At 35.8% G+C, this 3918-nt stretch overlaps 1 protein-coding gene across 1 annotated transcript in view; it reads right to left on the bottom strand.

Annotated features, from left to right (window-relative positions):
* The window catches only part of LCT (lactase), a 47906-nt gene extending 46981 nt beyond the window's left edge, over nucleotides 1–925 (bottom strand). Inside the window, exon 1 of the mRNA XM_049615275.1 lies at nucleotides 859–925. Within this exon, the coding sequence (XP_049471232.1) occupies nucleotides 859–925 (67 nt within the window). The remainder of the gene's footprint in view (nucleotides 1–858) is intronic.
* Nucleotides 926–3918: the final 2993 nt, after the last annotated feature.

Raw genomic sequence — 3918 nt, 5'->3', positions numbered from 1 at the left:
TAGCCCTGCATCGGGCTCTGTGCTGACAGAGCAGAGCCTGCTTAGGATCTTCTCTCTCCCTCTCTCTCTCTGTTAAATAAATTAAAAAACTTAAAAAAAAAATCCAGTTGAGGGGGCCTGGGTGGCTCAGTCGGTTAAGTGTTTGGCCTCGGCTCAGGTCATATTCATGCGTTCAAACCCCTTGTTGGGCCCTGTGCTGACAGCTCAGAGTCTGGAGCCTGCTTCAGATTCTGTGTATGCCTCTCCTGCTCGCACTGTCTCTCTCGCTAAACATTAAAAAAATTAAGAAAAATCCAGCTGAAGAAACAATAGGAATGAAGAGTAACAAGAAATTTTAACTTATATTTTTAAAAGTTTATTTTTGAGAGAGAGAGAGAGAGAGAGAGAGAGAGAATCCCAAGTAGGCTCCACACTGTCAGCACAGAGCCTGATGTGGGGTTCGAACTCACAAACCATGAGATCATGACCTGAGTTGAAGTTGGATGCTTAACTGACTGAGCCACCCAGGCACACCAAGAGTAACCAAAATTTTAGACAAAAATTAAGGTGGAAACCCTGTGGTCTTAATAGTAAGGTGGTAGTTTTCTATGGGTTGAATAGCCTGGGGTATATTCAATTGGATAGATCAATTATTTGGAAGATCCTGAGCAGCTTTGGGAGCAGAAGAGCCATTCTTGAAAGTGTGTAGGCTCTTGGGAGACAGACGCAGGTGTTGGAAAGGAAGAGTTGAAGGAACTTTGCCAGGGTCCCATGAATAAAAAGAAAACACACTGCGGCTGAGCAAAAGGAAGGAATGACAGATGCAGCTCGTCTGAAGGGTCAGACATCAAGGGGCAGGTGGTGTGGGTTCTGCTGTACTGACGAGGTAGAGGTAATGTATTACGCAGCGGAACAAAGGGCTACTCCGGCTGGTGGAGTTAACCATAGTCCTTTGTGCAGGGTGTTGACATTGGACGAAGTGGCAAAACAAAAATGTTTGTTTTAAACAGGGTCCATCGGACTTTTGAGAAACTGAAGCCACCAGATAACAAATACAACTCAAATTCTAGAGAAATCCTCAAATGCCAGCAGGGTGAATTAGAACAGAAATTAGGAGAATGTTGTATTTTCTCTACAATTAGTGCCAAAGCCACTATCACTAAGGTGTTTGTAACTGCGGCCTTAAAAAAACCAGGCTGGCCCATGGGAAAGAATATTTTAATGGTCTCAATACTTGTAGATATGTCAGTTAGATCTCAATAAATCTGGAAAAAATAAAAGAACTCCACCCCTTTAAAAAACCACCTTCCAGAGTTTGAAGGAGGTGTTTGCTGAAAAATATATTTTTATATGACCCATCTGTATAGTAATGTACTTCAAGGAAAAAAATTTTTTTAAGTCTTAAACATGTTTCAGCTTTAGTTAACAAAGTTTTATTTCATAAAGTACTCTTAACTATAAATAAGTTAAAGAGAAAAAAATAAATCTGAAATAGTTACTTATGCAATGCAAGAAATGGTCCATGGCAAAAGCTTCAGAACAAATTTGACTCTACCCCAGTGGAATCCTTTGTTGCTCCATGCAACTGCCAGAGAACTTCCTGTGGAGCCTGCTACCCTCACAGCCCCTGCAAAAGCCAACTGGGCAACAACTCAGTGTGAAAACTACTGTGCTGAGAGATAGCATGTACTCATTGTTCATATGTTCTTTTCTTCCTTCATATTATAATCATGTTCCTGAAGAGGGTCCATAGGGTTTACATGTGATAACTCTATGTGAACACATGTCAAGAAAAAAACCAACAGAAAACCAGGCAAAAATGTTTTGTAGGACAGTATGATAAAGAATTTATTGAAAGCATAAATGATGGCCTAATTCCCACCAAATATATGAACAAAAATAGGCATAAATGAGGTAAGAACTAATTAAACATTTTAGAAATGAAAAATATAGTCACTGAAATAAAAAAATGCAATAAATGGGGTTAATTTTAGACTAGGCATATTTGAAGAGTTATTAAATCAATTAGAAGACAGCACTCATGGAGTTCATGGAGAAGAACTCATCCAGAACACAGAACAAAGATGAAAAACATGAGACTAGAGACCCAACAGAGTAGTTAGTGGCCCAAATTTAGCCAACTGGAGTTTTAAGAAAAGAAAAAAGGGAGACAATAGTAAAGCAGTATTTGAAGAGACACTTGCTGAGAATTTTTCATAACTGAAAATAGATGTGGGTCTTAGACAAAAAGCACATTCATTCCTGAGCAAGATGAATAACTATTGAATAGATCAAAATTGGTAGCAGTTCAAAGATAAAGACACAACTTAAAAGCTGCCAAGGCAAGAAGCCAGGTTATCTGCAAAGGAAAACAACCGTACTGATAGTAAACTGTTCATAGACAATAAGAGAATTTAATGGTGTAATATTTCAAAGTGCTAAGGGAAAAATAACTGCCAACCTAGAATTTTATACTAAGCCAAATTATCATTCAAGAGGACAAGATACTTTGAGTTTATAATCAACAGGCTCTAACTTAAAGACATAAGAAAAGAGGTACTTTAGTAAGAAGAAAAGTGAACCCTGATGAAATGTACAGATATAAAAAAAGGCACAAAACTTGATAAAAATAAAGGCCAGTATATTAACTAGGGTCTATAAAAAATAAAACTGAAACTTAGCAAACTAGGGGGAAAAAAACTTTAAAGAAAGTAGAAGGAAGGAAAATGATATAAAAGCAGAAATTAATGAACAAAAAACCAAAAGCACAGACAGGATCCATAGGACCAAAGCTAAAGACATTAGGTGAAGAGATTTAAAAAACAGATAAAATGTCTAAAAAAAAAGTACAACAAGATTAAAACATTTTAAAACTATAAGAGAATTCTATGAGCCTTATCCTATTAAACATAAAACTTTCTATCTCAAACAAACTTTCCAAAAATGAGAGGCTGATATGCCATAGATATACAAACTGGAAAAGAAAAATATAAAAAAACAATGGCTATAAACAGAAACATAAAATCCTTAAACACGAAATTAGTAACTATAAATAGACTATAAACGTTAAGAATATATATTATAGTCTCTAGAGCAATCACTAAAAAACAATACAAAGAAGTTCAATTAAAATATCAATAGGAAAATGAAATGCTAAAAAATATTTAAAGTCATTAAAAAAAGTCAAGAAAGGAAAAACAAAAAACAGGAGACAACGTAGGAAACATTAAATGGTAGATACAAATCTAACCATATAAATAACTACATTAAATCTTTTGGGAAAAATTTTCCAATTAAAATGTAGAGATTGTCAGAATGTATAAACAAGATCCAACTATATGCTGTCTATAAGAAATCCACTAAACACAAACATAGGTGGGCTGAAAGTAAATGACAGAAAAAGATATGTGCTAACAATAAGCACAAGATGGAAATGGCTATATTAAGTTAGATAAAACAGATTTTAAGTGAGAGCATTACTAGAGTTGTAAAAAGGCATTTCATCAGATTAAAAGTCCAATTCATCAGAAAGATGTAAAAATCGCTAACAGTGTATATGGCTAATAACATAAAGAATGTGTCAAAATACCTGAATCAAAATTTTACAGAAAAGGAGAAACATTCCAAAGTCGTCTGTCAAATTTCTCTTTTTTTTTTACAATATTTTTTTAATGCTTATTTATTTTTGAGAGAGAGACATAGGGCATGAGAGAGCACGAGCAGGGGAGGGGCAGAGAGAGAGAGGGAGACAGAGGATCCAAAACAGGCTCTGTGCTGACAGCAGAGTCTGACATAGGGCTCAACTCATGAGTTGTGAGATCATGACCTGAGCTGAAGTCAGACACTCAACCAACTGAGCCACCCAGGAGCACCTCATTTGTCAAATTTCAGTGATTGATGGACCTAGACAAAAAACACAGTAAAAGATAGAGTTCCTTT

Source organism: Panthera uncia, assembly GCF_023721935.1.
Source record: "Panthera uncia isolate 11264 chromosome C1 unlocalized genomic scaffold, Puncia_PCG_1.0 HiC_scaffold_3, whole genome shotgun sequence".
Taxonomy (NCBI): domain Eukaryota; kingdom Metazoa; phylum Chordata; class Mammalia; order Carnivora; family Felidae; genus Panthera; species Panthera uncia.
This window is presented reverse-complemented; position numbering and strand designations above follow the sequence as displayed.